General features: G+C 38.0%; 1 protein-coding gene across 8 annotated transcripts in view; it reads right to left on the bottom strand.

The window, feature by feature from the left end:
• The window catches only part of LOC136754604 (disabled homolog 2), a 39,912-nt gene extending 14,173 nt beyond the window's left edge, over positions 1 to 25,739 (bottom strand). For 2 of the 8 annotated variants that reach the window (XM_066710583.1, XM_066710584.1), the window contains exons 1-2: positions 11,910 to 12,169; positions 333 to 527 (exon numbers count right to left, since the gene is read on the bottom strand). In XM_066710583.1, coding sequence (XP_066566680.1) covers positions 333 to 417 — 85 coding nt within the window. In that variant the 5' untranslated portion in view covers positions 418 to 527; positions 11,910 to 12,169. Of the gene's footprint in view, positions 1 to 332; positions 528 to 8,705; positions 8,861 to 11,909; positions 12,170 to 24,259; positions 24,463 to 25,627 lie in introns of those variants that run through there. The other 6 variants (XM_066710585.1, XM_066710579.1, XM_066710581.1 and 3 more) reach the window with 5 other exon arrangements.
• Between the last annotated feature and the right edge of the window lie 816 nt (positions 25,740 to 26,555).

Here is a 26,555-nt window from a genome sequence, read left to right on the forward strand (position 1 = left end):
CAAGCCTCTGATCTCATTGGAGAATGTACATATTCATCTAGCCGTTATGACACCATGTAATTGTCTGCATTATGGTCTCACACCAGCGAGAAATTGATATTTGACCCTTAAGAGCAAATTATATCTGAACCTAAAAGACGCTAATCTGAATTTAGTAAAGGACTTGAGGGACTGGTCTGACGGAGAGGAAGTCTTCCATCAACTTCAGGTTATAAATAAAAATTAAACACCCAAAGCACTTGCCTATGCAACAATAAAAATCACATTACAGACCGGAAAGATCCAAATTGAATCTTTACCTGTACAACACTGGCACAATGTCCTCTCCTTACCTTTTTTCTTTTCTTTTTTTGACGGAGTCTTCACAGGGCCCAGGTCTGCCTGGTTGGCAATGTTGTTCTCAACCTCTGTCGACATGATTCGAGGCCAGCCTCACAAAATCCACAGAAATGTATAAATGGAACGCAGCTCCTCAACAGTGCAGGCTTGACCAGCGCTTCTCAGCAGAGACGCATACTCCACAGAGCCTACGGAGAGGGGGACAGGGCTACTCATTAATTCACCTTCAAAATCAATCAAGCATGGAGGACAGGGGAGCATGAGAAGCCAACGTCAAAAAGCATCTCTTTGCAAATAATTTGGACATCAGAGCACAGCAAAGTAAATATTACACACTAATACATTGCTTGTGATTTTTCCTTCTCCCCACCAAGAAAAAGGAGAAATGCTCCTTTGTATGTTTGGATATGAAAGGACAAAGACACTTGGGGGACAAAGATCTCCTTCATATTTAAAAAAAAAAAAAAAAAAAAAAAAAAAAAGTATGATCCTAATGGAAGAAAACCCATGAACTAGGCAGAAGACCGGATTATTAAGGACAAGTTTCTGGTCTTTGGTGGCTTAAAGGCTGGTGACCTTGTGTCTGCGAAGGCTGATCGGTTTGAGACTATGCTTACACATGAATTAAGGTCAATTTTTCAGCAAAACTATGAGACAATTTGTGGTTTAAATGCATACCAAACAACTAAAATCAAATAAAATAAGTTTTTGTATATCATTAAACTGAGTACTTTGGACAGACTCAAAATAAGTACTCCTCTGCAATGCCAACTCTGTAAATCATATACCCCCCCAAATATACACAATGTTTTCTGGACACTAATGAAGAACAATGGGCCTTTTCATTTACAAGGGATACAAGAAATTAAATACAGGCCGTGTCTGAAGTCACTAAAGTCAGCACAGTGACCTTCACACCCGCAGTGCCCAGGTGGAGAGCACCAACAGTGAACCCTGTTCCCCAGGCCTCACTTTCATTTGTATCTTGGGATTATGAAAAAGGGCTGTTGTCAAATATTGTATTCCTGTTTCCCACGGTTTATCCCCCTAGTTGCTTGTCTACCAGAGACCAACAGGCAGACCCACATTGGGTAGGGGTTACCGATCAGTAAGGCATAACAAAGTAGGGCAAACTGGGGACTTCACAGCATTGCTCAAATGTACAAGCTGAAACTAATCAGCCTAACTTTAAATGGATAAATGTCTTGCTTGGCACACACTCCCATTTTTGGAGTCATGTTCAAAGAGGAGGCTGTACTTGCACCAACTGCCATAGCGTGGAACAGGCTTTTTTTTTTTTTTTACTTCAAACTCAACCTGTAGGCTAGAAAACCTCACATTTACAGATATGGTTTAGAAAGTAGCAAGGTTAACATTTGCTTGTTGGATTGCATTCTGAACATTTGTTCTGTTTACATAATGCTAATTTCAACATGGCCTGCTAGCGTGGAAAGCAAAACCTTCCCAAGGCCCCAACCCTTGAAGTGAAAGCCAAATGCAAACTAAGAGCGCAGCCCAATCATCAAGGTTATAAATTGAAGTGAATGTAAAAACATACCACATAAAAAAAAAATTTAAGATTGCTAAAGTCCATCCTAGGTAAAATTTCAAGCTGAATAACAGACCAATTCTATGGTATGAGGGTTATTAAAAAATGTTCAACGTATAGGTTGAAATACCAGCTCAATTTTTCAGTGTCATGTTCCTTAACCACTATTTTTAGAACAAAGTTTACAAACTAGAGTAGGCCATTTGACCCATTGTGCTCGTCTGGTGTCCAATAATAACGTCATGATCTTAGTGATTTTCTTTCCAGCTAGGATATTGCCAAACATCTTGACCATTTGTATATCAAAAGCATCACAACACAGAAGAATTGTGGAAGTTACACAACCAACCGATCATAATAGGAGAGTAGCCTGACCTTGCATATAGACTGGCTTTAGCTTTAGCCAGTGAACCATCTCATTTGAGCCAGCAACCTTCAATGCGCCTTCATGTAATTGAAGGGAAAATAAAACTAAATAAAGTGCCTCTATTATTAGAGACTGAAGAAAAGCGTAGAAAGAGCAACAGCTGCTCCTCTTCGGGAACAGCTGTGTTCAGGTCACAGACACATCTATGTGCCAAGAATATAAAGCCTTGAAAACTGTAAGCCGTACAGTCATGTGACTGGTAAACTGACCAGTATTTCAAGACTGGTACTGCAACTGTATGGGTTTCATTGATTGCTGTGGATTTAACACTAAATCAGGTTGTGCCGCGTCATTGTATAGCCCTAATGCATGCAATTTTAAGTGGATTTTCAACATTTTCCATCCAAATTCCACAAAAAATTAGCTGGAAACATTTCTATAATTTAAAAACCCCAAAACATCTAAAAATGCAGTCAACATGTTGTACACTTCTGTAACAGAGGACATTCATTTGTCATTTAAAAATCACAATAACCTGGTTTACTCTTGCTTGAATAACCTAAAAGACTAAAGCATTTCACTTTAAATTATTCACAAAGGTGGCCAATATGAGTTGGCAGGTAGCCTAAACACAGTAACAAAAATATTCATTATATGCAAAACATTAAGTACATTTCTGAAGTCAGTCATTCAGTTAGAAAATGATGCCCATTACATACATACTATTAAAGTTAGCATTTGTATAATAAGTGTCTAGAAGAGGGTATGCAAACTATTCCCTGCTGTACATGTAATCTTAATCTGACACCTACTGAAACATACCTCAAAAAGACTTCCCAATGTTCTATTTTTCAGCAACTAGGGGGGGTGGGGGGAAATCTATACTAGAGAGCAAAGGTTGGGGAGTGAGCAAAGGTTGAGCTGTTAAAGTTAATAATTTTGTTCCTGGGGGAAATGTCCTTCAAGCCTTTCACAGCAGATTGCATGACTATTTTGTGAAGCAATCTGAATACAACCAACAACATCCAAGTCATCAAATGATATCTAGTCCATTATGGGCTAGAGACTAAAGAGACTGTACCACATGTGTAGTTTGACAAAGTATTTGGAATGATTGCTTTATCAAGACCAACCTGCAGAGCAAGAAAAGATCACAGGCCCCTTCACAGAACAAAAAAAAAACAAGGGAAACAAAACAAAACCTTGGGGAAGTTTTTTGTGCATGTGTGCAAATTAATGGACAACCCCATATACATAAAGTATACATGCATTTGGTTTGAAAACAACTTGAGTGGCTATCCTTCCACAGACTGCTGGAAAGATGCTTTACATTACCGCCACGAACACATTTTAACTGAAATAAATTTAACATTAACCATTTGTTCATTTAAGTAGGAAATGCCTAACTGGTGTTCTGTGAAGTGTCATGATCTCTTGTAATCAAGTTAACTAACTTGAAATGGCTGAAGGTGAAGTACAGAAAAAAAAGCTAAGCTCAGCTTTTCTGCAACACTTTGTTGTCAGCAACTACAGCATCACCCCTAGTCGTCTCACCAGCAGTTTACAACCAATCGCAGGAGACATCCAGTCATTAAGTAGTCCCTTTTTTGGTTATGTGGGCATGAGTACATTTATCTGCCACTTACATATGAATCTTAAATACATGGGACATTTAAATCAAGAACCAATTATGAAGTCACTTATCTAGAAAGCAGAAGGCAACACCAGCATGTTTAATAGAGCCTTGTTTTTACAAAAGTCCCATTTCTGTACCGATGGCACTACTAATAAAGTAAGGCTTAAAGATCCGTAATGTTCAATGAACAGTCAACAGGTTCACGTCTAAATGAGAAGCATCACAATATGGGTGGAATTTCCACTGCAAACACAAACCAAAACTTTGCAGAGTGATTCATACTGAATCATTAACAAAAGGAGATGTAACAACACTGTGGTGCAGACAGAATGCAGCCTATTGCACACCCGGACAGTCTACGGTTTTAAATAAAACTAGTCATAATTTCATATTTCACCAATGTGCACCTCACCAAGCATGGCCAGTTTATTTTTGCTTTATGTTCTTCAAGACTAATTTGCAATAGCCTTTTCATGTTATTGAATTATTAGGGGTAGTTATTCCCTGGAAGGCCAGCTGACTTGAAATTACTGAACTGAGGTTCATTGGGAAGGTGCCCCCTTTCATACTTCTACAGGTATTCACCATTTTAAGCTGGCAGTTAAGATGTCTATTTAACAGCTTTCTGCGGCGATCATGGATAATCAGTATCATTCTAGCCTCACTTGGGAACAAAATTACAAGTCCCTGGATATCTTAAAGGTTTAATGGCTCTTCTGCTCAACTGAATGCCCAGTTTTGCCCGATTACCAGAAAACCTTAATTAAAATAATTACAGGAATGTTTTGTCCCCCGCCCACCAATCAAAAAGTGATTTAATCCACATACACCACAAGCTAACACTGTTCTGTGTGGAATCACAGGAACCCCTCCTATTCCCACCCGCCCTGATCTACAGTGCTGAAGTGTAACCTTGAAGTTATGATAAATATTTTGACTGTGTTGTTGCCTTGACAAGCCCTCTTGCAAGTGTTGAGACAACATTAAATCCAACTTCCATGCACTATGCAATCAAAATACCAGAAACACTGTGTATAAGGGACTGGAAAACACAGCGAGAGAACAATGGACGTAAACATCTTCCTTCCTGCTCTGGTGCCTTGGCTCAGACACCGTCCCTAGACAGCTTTTGCTCAGGGGCCAGAGATATGTATTACATATAAATATGCATATCAAAGGGGTGAGTACAGGGGCAGAGGAAAAGCACTATGACCTGCCAGAGCCCAGCACTATCCGTGATGAACAGGGATCCCATCCTAGAACGGAGGGCTCAAATCAACCAGAAAAAAATGCACTATTTCAGTGGGGGGGCTTTAAACACTAATTGAGCCTTTACAGCATGAAGCAATTAACAATGACAGACCACAAGATTTTCACCTCAAAACAGAGAAAGTGTTCGCTACTCTTGTTCCCCCCGCAAGCAGAACTGTAGATGCCATTCACAACATACTTTGAAGTGGAAACCAACACAATCTGCATGACTTTGAATGTTGTTGAAGTCTTAAAGGAAAGAGCATTGTGTTCGCTAAACAACTCTTGTACACACCACAAGTCATAATACATGTTTTTGTGAACTCGAACGTTCACTTTTGTGGAAATGTTATGGTTTTATTCTAGGAGATACAGGTACCTCGATTGGGGACTAAGATGCACAAGATATTAAGAGCAATACAGGATATTTTGACCGGAGTAAGGCTCTCACAAAGAGAGGAGGAAAAAACTACCATTATTATTATTATTTTTTTTTTTACATATTTTTAAGCTGGGAAAATCAATTGATCAAAATAACAAGCAATAATACGACTTTGTACAGGTTACTGGAAAATAGTCTGTGCCTTACAGACAGAAAAAGACAGCTGGTAGGATGCTTTTGGTACACAGGGCAATTTGCTATCCTGGTTGCAATGTTTCCATGACTCAAACAAACCAGAGAAACAGGTGCCACCAATAATATTTACACTGCTGTCGCCAACATTTCCAGATATTACTTCAACTTCCACAATCATGTGAAAAGGAATTTACAGTGATTCAATGGAAAAGAGATTTGCTTGCTGACAAAGCGATCAAGTCAAATTACTTATTAATGGACTCCTCTAAAGGATTTGTACTACAAAATAAAATCCACCCATGGATACATTTAACCTAAAAGATTTACAAAGTTAAACTAATTTAATAGTTTTCATTTGAGAATTAAATCTTTCAAAGAAAAAAGGCAATCATGAAAAATACTGCTAAACACTTTCTGAATAAGTACTTCAAAAAGACATTGCCCACTCTTTAAGACTATTTTCTTTTTGCTTTTAATAGCTAGTCGGAAGTTGAGTCTTCCAGCTCTGTATTGATCTGTGTGCCAGTGTCTATGTAGACAAGACATCTACAATTAGCTTAAAATAAAAAGTTTATTTTCTAGTTAATGTGTAAGAAATGTTAGAGAACAGTACATCAAATTAAAATTGTAAAGAAAAATAGATGTCTTATTCTAAGGTTTCAGTTTAGAGGTTTAGTTAAACTCTTTGCCCCTTGGACATTGACCCTGGTAAGTGCATTTCTTTTCTCTTTTTTTTTTTTTAAATACATACATCGATTGTTCAGAAGATACTGAGAGTAACAGTGTCATGTAACTTGCATGTCAACCTGGTTACTATAAAGACTTAAGGGACTTGGGGCTGATCGTTCTTTCTTCAGCACAACAGTGGTTTTGAAAACAAGTGCCAATATATGCAAGAGACATTACAGAAATAAACAAGGTATAAAGTCAGTAGGTGCTACTTTGACAAAGATTTATGCTGCAGATTTTGTGAATGGTCAAGGCTCGCAGCAGCGAAACAGTTGGGTATAGAATTGAAAACCATATTGATGTAATTGTTTCCATTTAACAATTTAAGAAAGTAGGCCAGACTATTTGCAGTTAGAAAAATGGGAGCAAATGCTGATCAAGACTTACTACTATTCTTCTAGAAATGTTCAACCCAAGAATGCCATCAAATTCTTTCAAAAAGACGTCATTTAAAATACATACAAGTTCTTGACCGATCAAGGTGACAAATTGCTCAAGCTAAGGGACTGTCTACAATCTGATGTGTAAATCAAAATTGATTTAATAGGTTGCACATTTCAAAGAATGTATTTATTGATTTATTGAAAGCTGCAGAGAAAGCATGGCCTCCTCTTAAAGACAGATTAATCCTTCCACCTTATAAAAGGCACTTCAGTTTACAGTCTTTTAGATAAACTGAATTACCATGTAACCACTTGACATAATCACTGTACACTGTTTCCATTCATGTAACAGAACCCTATCTAAGAGGAAATGATTATCTGTTCAATACATTTCCACAGCAAATTGAGCAGATAAGTAGAAGTATTTGAGTTCCAAATTACAGACTGAATTCTTAAAGGTCTGTGTTCTTCAATGCTTGCAATTGTGCAATGCTCACCTGTGCCATATTACTTTAAGACAGTCATCAGGAGACAAATAAATCACACGTTTATCTTGTTAAGTTAAAAAAATTCCACCATCACATTGAAAAGAAGCTTAAGTTTCTAGAATATGTCACAATGTTTAACACAGCACAAGGCCAAAGTACTCCATTACATCTGCCCAGTGTATCAATACTCCCTTTGGAATATTTTCAACTTGAACAGCTAGCAGATCACCAAGACTATTGCCCAGGATTTGCACATCGGCAATGTTGACAATATAATTTGGTGTATGCCTAATTGAGTGTGGGCTACATAGACAGTCTTATAGCGGGGAATCTTAGAGTATGGCACTGTACATGTCGCTATAACCACATGGTGCTCTCCAGCTGCAGAGGACCCCACTGATTACAATGCTTAGATATTTATCCGTGAAAATCTCCATCTGAGAAGGACAACATCCCTCTCAGCATGACAGATTCTCAAGGCAAAGGCAAAACAACATGCCTTTATTAAACTGCTATCAATTGTCAACGGATTGTAGCCACAAATTCCTGGAGATGGCAGTGTGCTTTCTCTCCCCCTTCAGAAATTAGCTTGAGGGAGCCTAGTAGAAGTAATTAAAAGCAATTATGCTTTTGGGTGCTGATCCACAAGAAATGTGAAGTATGCCAAAGCCAACAGTCCACGAATATGCAGGAAGTGTGGACACCCACGAACTATAGCCATGCACATTCCTTGAATCACATTAAAAATCAGCGTCATCCAAGACTTCCCTTATATGAAGTAATGACTATACACTCGATTACTAAACAAATGGGAAAGACACTATTACATAAATTGTAAACGGAGCGTTTTGTATTGGTCTCTTGTTGTGGCAGAGAAAATAACATACACTGTCCATGAACTACCACTATAGCTGTGGACAACACATCCCTTAGTGTTGGGACCACATAATGTGTGGTTTAGTAGGAATCCTCATTTCTGATTAAGTAGGATCATTTAAAAGTGTAACAGTACCAGCTTGCATTTGGACAAAGGGCTAACAAAGGATTTCTGGCATTTCCAAGGGTCAGTAGCATGGGGCTGAAAGGGCCAGACTATTGTTAATGAGATACTGAGCCAGTCAGAGGTCACAAGATCAATTACACCACTGGGGAGAAAGGAATGAATGTTACTATTACTGGATCACATAAATGACAGGAATTTCACTACCTTTATAACACATGGGTTTACCATCATAATGTTCTGACTTTGGTATGACTCGGTCCACATGACAAGAAAATGACACTAACTAAAATTAATTACAGAACTACAGTTTCACGATAGCTTCATTATCCTTGTGTCCCACCCCCCCTTTCAATGCATGATACCAAATCAACAAGAAAGGTAACCTTTTTGAAGGTCAAAGTTCAGCTTTCTTTACTGCCCTTAAGTGCGGTAACAAACGTTTCAACATCTGTCGGAGGCTGTTTTCAGTCTTGCCACAGCAGTGCTCTAAAACCCTTCAAAGAAGCTGTCCAGATTCCACATTCTTCTTGAGGAGAACCTCATTGAGCAGAGACAAACAAATACAGAGGTCAGAGGGCATTATCTCACTGGCTCACAGCAGACGTCTCGCTGCAACTGCAGCTTAGCCCCATACCGCTCAAACTACCCACTATCCAAACAGAAAGACTTCCTATATAGCCCTGCCCCCAAAAACCAAACCAGATTAGAACCAGAGAAAAAGGTCAACATCACAGAACTAAGCTATTAAATGATACAAATCTAGAGAACCAGAACAATCAGAACAGTTTTAAAGCTACTTTGGTTCATACAGAATTCATTCTCCCGTTTTTCCCCAAAACGGCCATTGTTAGTCTAAATTAGGCCCTGCTAGACCAACAAGGCCAAGCTTAAAGATACTGCAGAGTGTGTTTGCTCAGTTGCGTGGTTTGCTATTGACCAGTATTCATATTACCTCCATTTAAAGGAGTCTTTATTTTAGTACAGCAGGGAGGGAGAGAGAAATCTGAAGGGAGAAATTAAGGACAGGCTGATAAGACAGGAAAAAGGAGAGTCCATAGCAGCCAGCACAGATCATGTGGAAGGAGTGGAGAGACTGTGGAAAGCGCCAGCATATGGTTTTAATAAACGCGTGTGCAGTGGATCCAAAAAAGAATAAAGAAAAAAAAAAAAAACAAAAAAAAAAAATGGATGACTTGCCCAATGCATAACTGAACCACAGCAGCCCCACATGAACTCTTAAAGAACTGGATCCTGCTTTTAAACGTTTTCACCTAAATGACTGGTATAGAACTGCCACACATTCAAGTTGTTTAGTAACCCAGATTACAGGTGAAATGCTGTGACTTTGCCCCATGCAGAAGTCATGTCAGCTACTTTTGTTTTTTTTAAACACTAATAAAAATTATAAAAAGTTGGTATCAGCATTCCTGAAGGGATTTAAGTTTGTTAGGTTTAAAAGTTAACCAGCTTTAACGGTACCCCCCCACCTCGGAGCAAGAAATTAGTGTAGTTGAGTTTAGTATGGTGTTTAAAAAGAACTTGGAGATGCAAGGACAAATACGTGCATAACAAACTAAATATACCGGTCTCGCCAAATTAAACTGATAGCATGATTTGCTGTTGCCTACTAATTTACATCTAGGCTACAATCATCATTAAAAGGAGCTTTATAAAAGGAGCTTTATAAAAGGTGTGTAGACTTCAATTGTTAGGGAATCGAATGTCCCCAATTGGCCTTTTTGAACTTGTGTTTCTGGACGAAACCATACTTTGACAACTTCTATTACCAAAGCAAATGTCTCCCAGTACAGACGGCAAACATTTTTTGGGAGATTTTGATTAATTGTCCACATCTGTCATGGGGATTTTGTTCTCCTCCCGTCTCCAAACTATAACAGAAGCCAACTAAGAGTGCATTCTTTTTAAATGATAGGTTTCCTGGCTGTCATTTCTTCCTTAAAAGGCCATTAGAAGCAGCTCAAAAATGAAATTATAACATTCTAAAAACTCTAAAGTTTGAAACTGAAGCAAAACCAAACTTCCTACAAAAGTGGCCGAGATTTGATTGATGGTTTGATGAAGCCAGATCGGTTGTGTAGACTAAGTGAACAGGTACAGCCAGAACCCTAAACTAACTGAAAGACCAAATAGGAATATCTCTGCAAACAGGAATAATGATTTTTAAAGAAACTTGACTTTTTGGAATATAGGGCACAATGCAAGCCTCTAATGAAGAGCATACATAAAACTACATGTCCACAGTGTGCTGAAACGTACCCCAGGGACATCAGGTAAGTTGTGTTAGTATCATATAGGGAATTGGGACTCAATCTGAAGTGTTTTCAGTTCATATGGAGATTTAAAGGGGAGTACTACAATAAAATATACAATCATGCATCACAGCAGGTTCATTACATCAGCTTTTCTAAATGTATTGGCGCTCTTAGAGTTGACAGTGAAGACAGGACATGTGCAGATATCTGTCAATGTATTGTGCTTGACATGAGCTTAAACCTGATTTATGTTGCAAGAGTAAATTTACAGAGTACATTTAAAGTGTTAAGCGGAGGTTAATTGAAACCAAATGGCCAACTGGTTTTTGGGGCCTTGAAGCTCAGTAGGCAACGTTTGTAAACTGCGGCTTCATAGCCAAATATCTTAGCAAGTGCTTTGTGAAAAACAGCGTTTCAATTTAATAAAGCGGATTTCTAAAGCAGAGAAGAAACTGAAAATAGTGAACTGCTCAAGCACCGTTTGCTGGAAAAGAGGGCCTTCATTTGTAAGCTTTGCATTGCATAAAATAACCAAACTATTTAAATGCGCATTTATTGTCAAGTTGGCTGTTTGGGAATTGATAAGATCACATTCCTGGCATGGACAATGTTGAATTAAAACTTTACTCTTAATGTAACTCCGATTCGTCTATATTTAAATCAAAAGTAGTCTGAATTCTCCTAAATAATTCACATGGGCGCTTTAACTGATAGGATTGTTCTTGGGTATTTTGAGAGAAAAGTACAGGAAATGAACAATTCCTTGTTAGAAAGAATTGCTCAGGATATATATTATGGGAGCTTTATTTGGAGACGTGTTTCCGTATATTACCATGAATTGTGTGGCTACCAGCAGCAATACATTTAAATAAATTTAAACAAAACAAAACAAACAAACAAAAAAAAAAACTACCTGCATGCTTTTATACACGTAGGACAATGCATAAAGGTTTAAAATGCACACACCTGAGGATGCACAACGCAAATAAAACACCCACTTAGTTCAATCTCATCTGTCACCTGTTTACTCGAGCGCTCAATAAAACGTGGACTTTAAAGACGTTCAAAAACAACAGAAAAGCAAAGAAAGCAAGTGTTTGTACTCAATAACAGATGCAATATAAAACGAGCAAACCCAATTCAACCCCCTGCGCGTCTTGCTGAAGCGCTACTTACCCGTTACTTTGAAACGGCACATAAAGCGGCTGTGCACAAACAGGACAGCGCGGCTCCGCTAGTTTTCGCCCAAAACACAGCTTCTCTCATTAGGCTACCCGTCCACAAAACCGCGCAATACCTCCAGCGCACACTTACCGAAAACTAGCTTTGCTTTCTGTGCATTACACGTCCCAGGAGATCTCACCGGCCGGCAGACAAGATGACGCTCCGGGGCCCCGCTGACTCGGTTCCCGTTCCTCCGCCACTCCGGTGCGGCTCTATGAGAGGCTGGCAGCTCCGCTCTGCCCAGGAATGCGCTGGGATGGTCCTGCTGCCGGGGCCGGGTCACTCCCCCGCCGTGTGGGGCTGCTATTTCACAAGTTTAACCCCCTGTGCGCCTCCCGGACACGCAGTCCTGCCCTAATTGGCGCCGCGCAATGTGAACTTGTGAGCTGCAGCGGCGGTGTGCAATGAAACAGCGGTCGCGTTCCTGTAGCGCAGACGTCCGCAGTTCTGCGCGGCTCCACCAATGGGAGCGGCGGGATTGTGCAGATCTGCGGGAATCTGCGCTACAGGAACGCGACTATTCTCATTGATGTGTTTGTAGGGATATGAAAGATAAATATTCCCCGGGTAGTTTTATTTCAAACAAACAACTAATCTGTATCTACCTGGAACACATGCCTTAACTTTATTTGATTCTATTTTCAAAATAGGCGACCCTACATGTTTTTATCTGAACTGCGCATGGCTGTTTCTGTAAGTGAGGATGGCTAAGGACGACAGTTTTATATTATTTTGAAAACCATTATCTGATCTAATTTTAGAAAGGTTTCATGCCCTACAATTACCAACAAGTGTTGTGCATTTACTTCTTTATTTAATTGATGTCAGTTTTATAGGCACGGCGCTATAAATAACAAGGCTCACATGCATGAAATGAGGACAGGCGTTGAGCTAATTGATGATTGGCATTCGTTTTTTTTTTTTTGTGTGCATGCCTACTACATATATGTAAAAGCCCAATCAATTGAAAACCCGCACTGCATTAACATGTCCACTAAGTTAGCTCAGTGCACGAACCTTTCAATGAGGTAGTAAAATGTTTTCACAGTTATATTTATATTTAGATAATTGTAGTGCTGCTCAGAGATAACTCCTTTCACAAAACAACGTCCAGTAAAACTGTAAACTTAGTAAGATATGAGGAATGTTACGCCATGCAGGACTGATGAAATAAACACATGTGGATGATGAATCTCTTACTGGAATAGGAAGTGCATTTTTTTTCCAAGAACATTTATGCATTTCTGAATTACACATGAATCAGAAATATGCTTTACTTAATGAAAAAAAATCAATCATAAAAAAAACTGCTAAATAAATATGAATCCTTCATATTACCCAACAACGATCTGAAATTAAAGAGCCCTGACCCCTGACCCCTAAAACTATTTGAGATACACATATCCAATATTATTCAGCAGTCTCTTGAGATTTTGGGTGCTGAGAAATAGTTTCAATAGAAGTGTGATTGTACCTAATTGTGCTTGATTTAGTTTCATAATCTGTGGATACCAAATGACAAGGGTAAGCAGGTTGTTTACAAGTCCTACCTGTGCAAGCATGTGGTGAGAAGTATGTCACATTATTTAGTTGGAATTAGAAATATACATATCACTGGCCAGCTTCAAAACATTTCCCAGCATGTTTGTAGAAGTTTTTTTTAACTCATTCACCCCCAACACAAACTCAGTGTCTCAAACCCAGAGTTTAATGCTTCAGCAGACATAAGCATTAAGTGAGATTCCAATAGTGTAATGGTTAGTCATACAGCAGCATATGAACATTAATTGTATTCATATGTTATTAAGCCCCACCTGCAGGCTATGTATACTTGTTTCATCTGAGCAGTTCTCAGAGATCCAGACTGTTTGCTGTTTAGCTGTTCTATTTTTGTGGTTGGTCTCAAGACAACCAAGTCTTTATTTTCAATGGTCTACACACCATTGAAAAGAGCAGTCTATACTTACATACATGTGGAGTCCTCCACCTGTGTTGAAATTGTTACCTTGGAGATCAGGAAGAGGAGGAGCTCAATGTCAGCTTTTAATGTGAGATTGTGAGCCGGCCAAGAGAAAGGGGCAACATTCTCAGAGGGTGGAGAATTAAGAAGAGAAGAAGAGAAAAAGAGAAAAAGAAAAGCCTCAGTGAGAGTTTAGTGAGAAACAGCTGGATGAAGGACAGGATAGTAGTCTGGCTGCAGACCCATTCAAGCGCCTCAGCAGTCTGGAGGTAGACATGATGTCAGCTTCATCTTCACAATGGGCTTGATTTGTCTGCTACCTATGGGGGTTCATGTATGTGGTTGATGGACTGTGGCTGGAGAAGATCTCATGGCCTACATAGCACACAGCACTTCAGCAAGATTATGGATATGGTAACCAATACAATGTTAGGCTCATAGAAGTAGGTAATGTAAATAGTCTGCCAAGGCCCTACAAGGTTCTGCTCTGGATCCCCAATGCAGATGGATCCAGTACTTAAGTCTGGACTTGAACTTGCCAACTTGAACCATTTAGAAAGCTGGGGATTTGGTCAGTTATTGTTGTTTATTATCTCTGTGGTTCCCATGCCAGCAATGTCTCTAAAAGCTAAAGTCGGAATAAAGTGCATTGGTTGAAAAAATAAATGGTGGGACTTACAGGACCTTTTATACTTATACTTTATATGTCTGACCAGTGTTGGCTCTGTGTTGTCCTAGCACAGTAATATGTATCTGGTTCCAGCTAGACATATCTTTACTATCAACACAGAAAACCACAGACTGCCCACATATTAAACAAGACAAGTGCATGGTTATTTTTACTGTTACACACTGGAATTCGCTTTAAGGCACATTGAGGCCTCCTACTGTTGTACTGGGAGCATTTTCTCAAAAGGGTAGCATTACTAACAATCTTTTTATGTTCCGTGTCCATGTGCTTTCATCATTATCAATGAATTACAAAACTGATTATAATTACAACACTTTATACTATTGTCAATGTGCAATACGTGGCCGAACAATGTATGCTTATTTTAAGTCACCCCACCCCCTCCCAAATTGCTTGTTAAGATTTACCAGGATAGTTTATCTTACAATCATATTCATTTGGTGTGTGTCTTGCTTCAATGTTGTATTCAAATACAAACATTGAAAATCTGCATGACACACTGTCAATTAACAAAAGATAATTTACAAATAAGAACCCTTTGCTATGGGGGCATTTTGAGGAAATTTATTGTTCCCCGTCAAAGCCCCGTCTAAAAGCCAGCATATACAACTTATATTTCTATTGCTTGCAGCGCTAATGAATGTAACAGATATGGCCTTGAAACAGATGGTAACAATTATTTAAGACATTTCTAAGGGACCTCTGAAATGTTATGATTTCAGCATATGGCAGCAGAACAGAAAATGCTTAATGCCATGATTTTCTAACAGTCTTCCAGTGTTCCAAGTAAATCAGAACCTGGTGTTCAGCAGATCACTACTTCTTCAGACAAAATCAATAAAACAAAAATAAAATGCGCTGTATAGTTGCTCTCAAGAATTGTGGGTAGTTTCAGAAAGTGTTTCTCTTACAATAGTGGCAGGAGACAGATATCAGTTTTGATCTCTCCAGTCAAAATCCTCTCCCCTTGTGCTATAAAATAGGAACTTTGCTTTGTATGAAATAACTCAGCTGTCCACTTAATTTAATCAAGCTACACATTCAAACACAAGAACCATACATAAACCCGTTATATTGCACTTAAAGTGGTCTTAAAAATGTATTTATTTATTTATAGACCGGACATGTTCTTCTTTAAATAGGCCTATACCAAATCAAAGCATTATCATGCGTATTAGCTGGGCCTCCTGTTGGCTGTGGCAGTGTGACAGCTCTAATTGACTCTGGCTCCCATCAGATTTTAACCAGGGTGCATTTTCCTTGTATTTTCAGTGCACCTTCTTAAGAGTTCTTTTGTAATACAAGTAGGCAGAGAATCAAAAATTAAAGAGATTTTCCAATCTGGCCTCTGCCCAAATCCTAGGTTTCTGACCCCTATATTCGCCTTTCTTCCCTTTAGGCCCCCCATTCCTTTGCATCTGGATAACTTCAGCACTACTCCTGTAGAGAAGGTACCCCTTTCCACAATTCTCTGACACCCCTAACCCATATAGGCACACACAGCATTTCCATACAACACCCTGAGAAGTCATCAAAACAGCTATGAGAAGCATATGCATTTCCAAAATAAGTAAAGTCATTTGTGGTGAAATTCTTGGTCTAACTAGCTGAGACACTCCACCTTATCCATTAGCAATTCCCTGGAATGTAAGAATGTGATTCTTTTTTTACTGTACCTTCAATAAATATAATATTGAAGGCCCATGGATTTATTTTTCCCAACATAACCACATTACAGTGTGCAAAAATATAACTCAGTCCCAAGGTCTGACTGATAAAGATGATGTATGTAATAAATCATGTGCAATATTTTGTAAACACTGTTATCTTGCCGTTGATTTAGACACAATGTTTCTTTTTGTTATAATTTCCTTAGAGTTCAATGAAATGTAGACATGTTAGATACATATGCAGGTACATGTACATATACAGTTAGGTCCATACATATTTGGACAGTGACACAATTGTCATCATTTTGGCTCTGTATGCCACCACAATGGATTTGAAAGGAAACATAATCATGAATTACATTGTGAGTTTCAATACTTGGTTGCAAATCCTTTGCAGTCAATGACTGCCTGAAGTCTGGAACCCATAGACATCAGCAGATGCTGGGTTTCTTCCCTGGTGATGCTCTGCCAGGCCTGCACTGCAGCTGAATTTAGTTCCTGCTTGTTCTTGGGGTGTTTTGCCTTCAGTTTTGCTTTAGAAATCAAAGCAAACCAATCATAGAGAGAGCAAGAACATTACGTGTGGCCAGATCAACTATTTGGTAAATTCTTAAAAAGAAAGAACGCACTGGTGAGCTCAGGAACACCAAAAGGCCCAGAAGACCACGGAAAACAACTGTGGTGGATGACAGAAGAATTCTTTCCCTGGTAAAGAAAAACCCTTCACAACAGCTGACCAGATCAAGAACACTCTCCAGGAGGTAGGCCTATCTGTGTCAAAGTCAACAATCAAGAGAAGACTTCACCAGAGTAAATACAGAGGGTTTACCACAAGATGTAAACAGGAAACAGGACAACCAGATTCCCTGTATGGCTGCCAAGGGAACTGGTTCCCTTGTTTTTGTTGATGATGTGACGGCTGACAAAAGCAGCAGGATGAATTCTGAAGTGTTTAGGGCTGTATTATCTGCTCAGATTCAGCCAAATGCTTCAAACCTCATTGGACGGCGCTTCACAGTGCAGATGGACAATGACCTGAAGCATACTGCAAACGCAACCCAAGACTTTTTTAAAGTGAAGAAGTGGAATGTTCTGCAATGGCCAAGTCAATCACCTGACCTGAATCCAGTTGAGCAGCATGTCACTTGCTGAAGACAAAACTGAAGGCAAAACTGAAGGCAAAACACCCCAAGAACAAGCAGGAACTAAAGACAGCTGCAGTGCAGGCCTGGCAGAGCATCACCAGGGAAGAAACAGCATCTGCTGATGTCTATGGGTTCCAGACTTCAGGCAGTCATTGACTGCAAAGGATTTGCAACCAAGTGTTGAAACTCACAATTTAATTCATGATTATGTTTCCTTTCAAATCCATTGTGGTGACGTACAGAGCCAAAATGATGACAATTGTGTCACTGTCCAAATATTTATGGACCTAACTGTACACCACCAGTCATTTTGCCTTAAATGTACCTATAGTCTCATGGGCTTTAGGTTGTATAATGTCAAGGTTTCACTCATTATTATGGGGTGTTTTAAAATGTTGCCTGTGCAACCCCAAAGTGAAATCTGAACTACTGCAAGTTTCATATAACCTCAAAAAACATGGGCTAAGAGTTTCAGGAATACTGTGAGCTCTGGAATTGTGATATTATCACGTCTGACAGTGTTTGACCTCAATACTGTTTGATTTAAACTCCCCGAAGTTTAAAAGGTGGCCGCTGGGCACTGCGTGAAATCTAGCTGAAGCAGCTGTCTGTGCATGGTAGAAAATAGCCCTTTGACAAGTTAAGGTTTTCATTCCTATGTAAAAAGACAGCTAAAACTTTGGGCAAAAAAGTCATCTTTCAGATTTAGGTGTTATTATTATTATTTAAAATAGCTCACACAGGAAATTAGAGTATTAATAAAAAACGTTGCCCTTATTATTTTTTAAATAACTTGGCAGTACTGTTTTCTGCAGAAGGGGGTGGGGGTGGCAGCTGTATAAAGAACCCAGTCGGGTTAACAGTTGAAGTGGCAGAAAGGATGCGCTAGCCTTGGACTAGAGATGGTGTGGAGGAAGAGGTCTTCCTTCCTTACACTGCTTCCTCTGCTGTCGATGCTTTTTATCTATAAGGAAACTACACAGCATCTCCAGTGGCAGTACTATAACATCACCATATAGGTTGCCCTGTTGCTACTGTACTTAAACTTTCCATCTGTTGTTTTTTACCAGACAGAGGACACATGCACAGTTCCCAAGCAAAGCAAGATTAATCTCTCTCTGTTCGTTTGGTTCAGGCCTCAAAAACAAATGCTTATCAGAGACCACAGAATGCAAAGTCAGACAGAGCATCCATTAAAACGTCCGGTCATATTTTTGAGTGCAAAACACATTCTCAATCCCGACTCTTCAGTCCTTAACCTCTCTCCAAAGCAAATCCAAAGAGACGTCACCTCGTTGGTCATTAGTTAGACAACCCTGGTACATGTCCAGAGAAGCTGGGTGAAAATAATAGCCGATGACAACTTTGCTAGGTGTTTGAGGCCTTCTTATACTACAGTAAAGACCTGGCCTGTGGTCATCTGTGGCCCAGACTTGTTATGATAAACTATTATGAGAAACATGGCTGTCAGTTGATTATGCACTAACACACTCATGGTTTCAGGAAACTTCTCCTTCATATCAGACCCTTATCTGAATGACCACAGGTATCAGGCGTGCCTCACCCATAACCACACCCAAGACTTTGTCAGACACTGGATGCTACTGTCAAGATATTTCATAATCTGCTCCCTGCAGAGTTCACAATCTTCACACAAAAAACATTGAATATCAAGCAAATAGGCACAGATGCCCAACACAGGCATTTAATCTCATCTGCATTTAACATTCTTACACATGGACCCATTCTTTAACATGGATTACAAGGGTAGATTATACACAGACATTCAAAAGAAGATGAAGTGGTATAATTAAATGTATACCACTGAATCATACAATTGTAGAGGTAATATTGAACATTTGAAAGATTAGGAATTAAACAATTGAAGATAAGAATTATTGTTCTCCATCTCTATAACCTATATAAATAAATGACTAAGAAGTAACTACACTTAACTAAAATGCTTTAAATGCACACCATTGGCAAATTGAGTCCTATTGTATTATAATAATTACATCCAATAAAGGCTCATAATGCATTATTGTGTGTCATCTTTGTTTGTTTACCATGTTCTCTGAGTACAAGTAGAATCAATATCACTGATATATTTACAAAATGTTTACATAATGTGACAGAAATCCATGAATTCATTCCATATATTTGTACTTTTCCAGTTATGTTTACTTTTCGAGTTGATTTAAACAGCCCAAACTGCTGGTAAAAATCAAGCGAGTTTCAGTAGTATTGGAATATACACAATAGTTATTAGGTGTTTCTGGCCCCGACGCTACAGCTACAGCACAAGTTAAGAACCTAATTGAAACTCTGGACAATAATTTAGGACATTCCAGACATGTCTGTAAACAGTGCAGCAAACTATTTATTGCAGCTTGGCTGAGGACAGACTTTATTTAGACTAATGTGGACTTCAGTTTCTATGGCAATGTGCATGTAATGCTGTTAACTGCTCACCCCTCTTTTTAGTTGCTTGTTTAAACAGCAGCTCTGACTCAAAGTCAACAATTCACATGCTATTCCTTTAAAGGTGGCATAGGTTCTAATATAATAATAATAATAATAATAATAATAATAATAATAATAATAGTTCAGACTTTTATTGGAAGTATTTTTTTGTGGTATAAGGGGCCAGTGAAGAAATAACCTTGAAAAACTTTCTGTGGATGTCAAATTTGTTACTTTCCTCTTGGGTGTTGGTGGTATGATGTCACATCTTTAACAACAACAAAAAAAGTTAATTCACAAAACCCTCTTTAACAGGAAGAGTTTAGAAATAAAGGACACATTCACAGGACTACTTCAGTAGGACATTTTCGAAGAGAAGGGAAGTCCACAGTATATTCTCTGTGCATGGAACAATCCACACTGATACTCCTTTGTTACGGCACTAAATTAAACCAAACATTTTATGCTATGGATGAGGCTATAGTTTGAAAGCAGCTGCTTATAGTTGAACATCAGACTTGTATCAATGTCTCTCTTCATTTTCCTTCTGGCTCAGGCAGCCCCAAGTTGTGTTTACTCATCAGAAGCTGTAAAAGTGTGTTTACAAGAGGGAAATAAAAGAGTACAACAAACTGATGAGTTTCTGCCATAGCCCCCTGCAAATAATCATTGTCAAAAATAAATAAATAAATAAACCCCCTCTTTGTTAAAAAATAACTTAAAATAACTTAACTTAAACATTACAGATGATTCAAAGTGGTAATGGGTTAAAATATACGAGGGGATGCTTTGAATGTACATGATTATATTTCCAGACACTATAGTTGTGCATGTGTGCAAAATTAATGCATTTTTATTCTGCCTTTAAAAATGCTGAACTGTATGCTCCCTGAACATGTATAAAACAGCTGTACGCAATGAAAGATTGTGATGTGCAAAACAGGTGGGTTTTCAGGTGATTGTTTCTGATTTCCTTTTACAAAAGGGCTTCTGAGATTAAAGTCAATTACACCATGTGTTCTTTGCATATTGACACCAAACAGGAGTTTTGCAGTAATAGGAAAACGAGCAGAACATTAGTTAACCTATGCTTTCTTTATAAAAAATTTACTGAAGCTCGAAGTTGCCTGACGATAGTAAACTCAGCTTATGTATGCCATTCATTCCAGAAGAAAACTCATAAATACCAAGCACACACACTGATAGCACACTGGTTCAGAATTGGAAAGTGATCAAAATCAGTTGACCTTGAATATGATTTGAATATGATTGAATTTTACCTGTACAATTCATATTTTAAATAATATAAAAAGTGAATTATGTATAGTGAATTAAATATTATATTATTTGAATGAAAATAAAATTATTTCAAAACAGTTAATATGATTGCACAATACATGACATATTCCAAATTTTTTATTTCCCTTAAGAATCTCAACTCAACTCAAACAGGAAGTGGTCAGATTGAGTGAAGCAAGTTCATCGCAGGGGCTGTTCAGGAGCCTGCATTGCTGTTGCAATCGGCTCAGTAAGTCAGTGAATGTGTCTTGTCTTTCTCCTCCTTATTGTTTGCATTTCCCTTCCTTGGGCAACAACATCCTTCACAAAGGGAGGTCAATTTGCAAAGAGAATCAACAGTATATTTCATTTCATCTCTCACATTCCTTCGAACATGCACAATGGATATCTTTTGAACACCAAACTGTCTGACAGAGCATGCTGAATTCCTGAGTTTTAATCAGTCTTTGTGTCCCCTGCTGGGGAAAGCAAAGGTCATGACTCAGAATTTAGCACAGCAAGTGTTCCCAATCAGTGGAAAAATTATGGCTAGACAAGTCTTCAACTTCCAGCAAATGTACTCGCTCATTTGTCTCTGAGGAGCCGTTCGGCCATATTGAGACTGAATATTCGGGCAAAGGAACCCTAGGACCCTCCTTTACTCCCAGGAGAGTTCTGTCATACAAATAGAAATTGCACAGATTTCGAATAAAACTGTCCAGAATGTTTTTTAATTGATGAAAGTATGACTTTATAGTACTATAAGGTTTTACAACTGTCCCCCAAGACAACACAATTGCAGAATCATAAAGACATCCACATCTGGTTAGTTTCAATCTAGGAATAATTGACAATGCCAAAATACTCGATTCCTTTCCAGATTGGCATGTAGAAACAAACAAACAAGCAAACAAACAAACAACTAAATTCCAAATTAATTAGCTAAAATGTTATTTCTAATAGATTAACAGGATATATTACCATAGTAATATATATCACAATCTATTCAAGTGTCATGTCAGTGCTGCTAGCCACACCTGGGGCCATGAGAACTGAGTGTGAACAAGTCAAACCATTATTCCTTATATTTCCAAACATATCAATTCCTAATAAATATTAATAATCCTAATAGGCACCCATATGAGAAGGTCTTCCCTTTTTCCCAGCCAAGTTAAAAAAGTGATCTAAAAATAAATGGCATATCTCACTCCTTTGCCATTTGGAACCACAGCCATTATTTGAATGTGAATCTGTTTATTCCCTTTTACAAGTACAGAGTTTTCAGAAACACTAATGCTGGCAGCCTAGGGGAAGTCCACATTATTTACATCAAAACACTGCCTTAGTGAACGCCCCTCATATCTTGGTTAAGGAAGAATGTGTTTCCTGAATGGATACTTCTTATTACAGTCAAACAAAGACATTAACAGAAGCTTAGGGTCATGGAATCTAAACTAAAAACAAAAAGGAAACATCTACAGTATATTAGACAAGGTTAAAAAAATACTAATTATGTATTTTTTTAATGTTTGTTGTTTGTTTGTTATGGAGAAATATACAGAGCCTATAGTTATTAGAAATTGACTGTTTCAGAGTTGGAAAAAAAACAGCTGCTTAACAACTAAAATGGTTGTCACTTCCATCAACATGAAAGCGAATGGACTCCAAGTGCAATGACTGGTTTGACAGAACAATTTGTGGCAAGCAGTGTACTGGCAACATTTGTATTACATCTCCCCTGTAAAGCTCTTCAAGCTAATGGGCCATGAAATACAGGACCCTTAGACATGTGCAACAGTCTGAGAACAGTATCATATGTGCTCACAAAAGCATTAAAGCAAAATTCAATTAAACCAGCAAATTATAGCGGGAGATATTTATTTCTGGCTTAATAATTATGATCCCCAAATCATGGACTATTGGATTTCATTTCAAGATGAATGTGGCTTCTTCAGCTTTGAATAGCAGCTAGTTTTTGAAGAAGTACTGAAAACGTAAGAGCAATTTCAGTCCAATACAAGGTCTTTACAGCTATTATTGATCATCTGAAGGCCAGCTCATGAAACACATCGCTGTGAATTGTTCATGAACTGTTCATCAACAACGTCAGTGATCTTTATATAACAGTTCAACACAACATTTTTGATATTTGATTCATAGACAGTCTGTTTCAGCTTTGGCCTGTAGTCAGTTTTAGGCGCATGACAGATTTGTTTTAAGCTACTTGATACAATACAGTAATAAGACTTTAATTCAGATTACATTTAATAGACATAGGAAGTACAAATCAATGTTTAAGGTACTATATATGTTTATAATATTTTGAATTTGGAGAATATAAATAATCTGTCTGTCTATCTAGATATTAATATAACCATTCAAACAGATACAGATATATAATATACATGTACATACATTATTTCCAGGAGTGTGAACTAATGAAAAATAAAGATGATAAAGTTACACATGGTACAGTTGCCAATCAAAACACAGGGGAGTTAAGAAGGTCCAGGAATATCAGGAAGTGAAACACTGTTGTATATTTTACTTATATACAAGCTTAATAGTCCAAATGCTGGCAGGCTTTGTAGCCGCCTGACAATCTACTAAATGTTGCTTGACAGGTAATTTGTATATAAAATTGAATTTATCTTCCTTGAAAGTCTGCCATATTTTGACAGGGAGGAACAGGGAGGAAACAAAGACAGTTTTGTGAATAGTTATTTGGTTTAAACCAACAATTTAACACTTTATTGGTATTACAAATAAAAAATGCATATGTGAGACTGAGAAAGTAGTGGATGAAAAATTAATTAAAGCGGACTTATTGTTCTGTACAGATTCCTGTGGAAACTAAGAACCAGTTGTTAAGCTGCTTATTTCACAAGTTCAGTACAGTGCCCTGGATTGTGCTGCAAGAGAGCTTGGATTTGCTTTCTTTGGCTTTGAATGTTTATATTTGAATTCTGTACATTACAAAAGGAAGAAGGCATAAAAAATGCAACTTAACCTACAAAAAGAGTAACACACAGCTGAAGGGACAAATTCAGGACAGGTTCCACAGGCAAATGTATGCATTTCCTCATTATGTCTCTGGCTAAAGCAATTATGAGAAATTACCTCGAAAGTAAACAGTCAGTGTCAAACAAGGCTTTGAAACCTACAGTCTACTTGAAAATGATAGCTTCCCTTGAAAATCAAACTACCATGTAATTACACCAGTTTCTACCTACCGTGTGTATGGATCGGTCCAGTATCCCAGTGCAGCCGAAAATATGATGTTTTATTTCCTTGGTTTATGATTTCCTATTTTAAGAACTTCAAAGGAATGCAGCTCAAAACAGAGGGTTTTTCTCTTTTTTCTTTTGTCTTTTTGGAGAGGCAGCCGGAGCTCCAAAGCGATACACAAACTTAACAGGAGAGCACAAAGGAGTCTGGCTTCAGCGTGTGTGTAACCCAGAGACAATACTGCAGAAAAAGTTGAGTTTTTTTAATACTAGTTAGTGCAGTATTAGGTAGGAAAAGCTGGCTTGGTGCCCAGGATTTAACAGTGCCTGCCTTGTCGAATGCTAAATGAGGTGTATAACGGTATTCACTCACTCTCTGCCCCAATCCTTCAAAACATTTCTATGTTAACTAAAATGTGTTCTTAAAGAAAAAACAAAAAAAATCCACATATGGAACTTGTTACTGCATTTGGTGGAGTAGAAACAGCTGAGTCCAAGACAAATATAATATCTGAGTAGAGACATTTGGCCCACATGAAGTTATAAATAGACCCCCTAAAAGGTCAATTAACCCCTTGATCAATTGCACACAAGTATATTAAAGTGAATTGAAATTGAGAATGTGCATTTCACAGCTTCCTGAGGACCAGGGTTGCCTAACTGAGCTAGAATAACTTTAACTAATACTGTATGTGGCATAATAATGAACCAAGATGGCTTCATTATAGAAAAGAAAGAACCACTTTAATTTCATGTGTCGTATCATGATTCAAATTGAATTATAATGCACATATTTATTACATATAATATATTGTATGTAAAATTTGTATTGTCTTCTTTAGCTTCCTAATCCTCCTATTTTAGTGTATTAGCTCCGAAAACATCCTCTTAAACAATAAAATTTAATACCTGGAAGTTCTTAAAGCCCCAATTTCTATATATTTTAAATCTCAGATTCCTAATTTCTTTTCAGGTACATTCTGTGTATTAGTTTTGTAAAGCCCTGCTGCAGTAAGATGTTTTAGTTCCCACTGAAGTTCGCTCTATTATACACTGGGCACAGGAAAGCAAGAGTTGGAACTCACAGGACAGTAAAATAACAACCTATGGAAGCTAGGGTTTGTAATCATACAAAATTGCTTTCCTTGAAAGTGAAATCTTCATGGAAATGAACCAATGAAAATAAAAATAAAAGGTACTATGTTGTCATTGAGGTATGCTCTATGCACTGAACAAAATAAATCTAGCGCTTTTAATAAAGAACAGGTATTACAGGACACAAGGCAATGTAGCAGGATGTCCCTGGCAGAGATGGAGTGTGATAATTGATGCTGGATGAACATACATTTAAATCAAACTGCATTTGCCACTCACCAGGGAAGACAGGATCATTTGGAGACATCTGGCTTTATTTTTTTGCCCTCAGTGACGACTTTGAAGCACTAAACATTCAAGTCTAACACCTGACAGACCAGTACTGTACACTCAAATGGAAATGTATTTGGTCCCAGTGGGAGTATTCAGACTGGTACAGGTCATTAAAATGGATTTGTCATAGTAGTGTTTATTGGAGAAAGAAATAGACACCTTCTGCCTCAATCCTTATCATGTTACATTCCCTAGAAAGAACTTACAGGACACAGCAGTTCAACTCCCAACTCTTCAGCTTACACGATGTCCTGTGTAGTGTACTGCTTGTAGTGGCACTGAGGAACATTTTGTATTTTATATCAACAGAAAAAGATTAAAAAAAGGTACATCTAAACCTATTTCAATGAGACCTCCCACAAATACAACTAAAACAGACATAAAAATATACAAAACTGTGCTCCACACAGAAATGCCTTTAAACAATACAGTCTTTATTACAACAGACTGTAGAAAAACACTTTCCCCTCAGGAAATCGTTTAAAAGCTTTGGAAAGTCTGCACATATTTATGCAGTTTTCATATATAAATTGAAATGATGTGCTGACAATGAACTGTGTCATTTCAGTCTGCGTTAACTAGGAATTACAAGAGCAGGCTGGCTGGAAGGAACAAAACAGAGGCAACCACCTACCACAGACTATTATCCTCGAGTCTTAAGTATATGTTTTGTTTATGGAATGGATTACAGTTAAGCCAGTTTTTTAGGTTACCCTGAAAATGATGCCATAGATGCGTTTAATTGTTAAAATGTATGGATGTATATATTTTTGTCTTTACTGTTGTTACTACAAGATTTTATCTTCTACTGTTATCTTGTATTTAAGGATGCAGCTTTTCACTGTAGAATAAATACCAACAACACAGGCAGCGC

This window comes from Amia ocellicauda, chromosome 8 (genome assembly GCF_036373705.1).
Source record: "Amia ocellicauda isolate fAmiCal2 chromosome 8, fAmiCal2.hap1, whole genome shotgun sequence".
NCBI lineage: Eukaryota > Metazoa > Chordata > Actinopteri > Amiiformes > Amiidae > Amia > Amia ocellicauda.